The sequence below is a fragment of the Microtus ochrogaster genome, chromosome 10 (assembly GCF_000317375.1).
Source record: "Microtus ochrogaster isolate Prairie Vole_2 chromosome 10, MicOch1.0, whole genome shotgun sequence".
Classification (NCBI taxonomy): domain Eukaryota; kingdom Metazoa; phylum Chordata; class Mammalia; order Rodentia; family Cricetidae; genus Microtus; species Microtus ochrogaster.
The window spans coordinates 51,172,999-51,174,779 of NC_022016.1; the positions used below are offsets into that span (position 1 = coordinate 51,172,999).

General features: G+C 49.7%; 1 protein-coding gene and 1 pseudogene across 1 annotated transcript in view; one reads left to right on the plus strand and one right to left on the minus strand.

The window, feature by feature from the left end:
- Zdhhc18 (zinc finger DHHC-type containing 18) overlaps window positions 1-1,781 on the plus strand; it is a 34,842-nt gene that overhangs the window by 8,841 nt on the left and 24,220 nt on the right. Inside the window, exon 3 of the mRNA XM_005353094.2 lies at window positions 855-1,015. Coding sequence (XP_005353151.2) covers window positions 855-1,015 — 161 coding nt within the window. The remainder of the gene's footprint in view (window positions 1-854; window positions 1,016-1,781) is intronic.
- Window positions 20-400, minus strand: LOC101979101 (annotated as a pseudogene).

Below are 1,781 nucleotides of genomic sequence, written 5' to 3' on the forward strand. Positions count from 1 at the left end.
TGAAATTTTATTAGATGTTGCATCATGATTCAGGGTCCCAGAGTAGGGACCATCATATACCCAGGTCCCCCTTTACTGTATGGGGAGAGGAGAGCGAACAGAGGAGAGGTGGGTGGAGCCAGGTCAGATCTTCTCAGGAAATGTGCCTTCTGCTCTGCGTTCATCCCAGGCTGAGACCCATGATACGGGGCAGAGGGACTTGTGTACACGCCGGTACTACTCACACTTGCGGTCATTGCCTTCTCGCTGCGGTGGAAGTCCAGATAGTTCTGCCCGCAGTTCCTGATCTGGTTCTGGTTTGGGAAGCGGCTGTCAAAGGGGGCAGTTTTGTAGTTCTTGATTTTGGTCTTGATGTCTTTAGCCATGGTGCCAACTCCTAAAGACTGCCCTGGAGCAGCAGTAATTCCTTGTTGGTTTGTTTTTATTTATTTTTGTTTTTGAGGCAGGGTCTCATATAACCCAGCTTAGCCTTGAGTTTACTCTGTGTGAAGGATGGCCTTGAACTCCTGATTTTCCTGCTTGGGCTTTCTGAGTGCTGGAAATACAAGTGTGTGCTGCCTTAAAGAAGGCTAGGTGTGTGAGTGTGTGTTCAGGTGGAGGCAGAAAAATCAAGAGTTCACGGCCAGTTTGGGCTATCTGGCAAGTTCCTGTTGGCAGGAAGGGATGGAGGAAGAGGGATCTGCTTGCTGGCTGGGATGAGGGAGAATATCTGTTGTTCTCATCTGCTGTTGGAAGAAGTCCAGGATTAACTAGTAATGTCTGCTCTGGGCACTATGGGGAGTAGCTGCACTCAGCTCCCGCTGCACTTCAGGGAGAAGCAGCCCTGGGGTAACCTGAGCTCTCTTCTCTCCTAGCTGTCCCTACCTGGCCCGCAGACTGACCCTGGCTGTCCCCATCATCGCTGCCGTCCTCTTCTTCTTCGTCATGAGCTGCCTCCTGCAGACCAGTTTTACTGACCCTGGCATCCTACCCCGGGCAACCATCTGTGAAGCAGCTGCTCTGGAGAAGCAGATTGGTGAGCCTCTTACTTCTAGCCCATGATAGTTCCCCAGCTCCATGGTCCCGGATGTGAGAGGAGGCCTGGTTGCCTCGTCCAGCGCTGTGCTAGGAATTAAGGATAGAGCAGTGGGCAGGCAGGCTGGGGCTGACTCTGTAGTGGGGGGAGGAGGAGATGAGCAAGCAGGTGAACAAGGCAGCGCTTTCAGCTGCCCTCTGTGTGACGACTGATCGGCCGCTAGCATCTGAGGTCAGTTTATTACTCATTTCCTATTTGTTCACTTAAATGATACACAGCGTTTGTGTACATGGTTCGAGCTCACACAGCCGAAGCCAGGCGGTGGTGGCTTCCAGCACTTGGGAGACAGAGGCAGGTGAATCTCTATAAATTCCAAACAGCTTGGTCTACAGAGCGAGTTCCAGGACAGCCAGAGCTACATAGTGAGACCCTATCTCAAACAAACAAAACAAATGGGGGAGTGGGAAGGAAATGGGAGGAGGTGGAAAATTTTAATTAATAAATAAAAAATAAAAAAAACAAAACAAAAACAAGTGAAAAAGACCACACAGTAAGTGTAGGAACTGTGATGCCCCTATAGGCTACAGTTGATATGAGCCCCTGCTCTTAGCTCTTTTTTTCCTTGCTCTTTTTTTTTTCTTTTTTGGTATTGTGTAGTCTAGACTGGCCTTGAACTCACTGTATAACCGAGGATGGCCTTGTTTCTGCTCTGTCTGCCTTTACCTCCTAAGTGCTGGAATTATAGGCATAGGCATACTGCCCCACA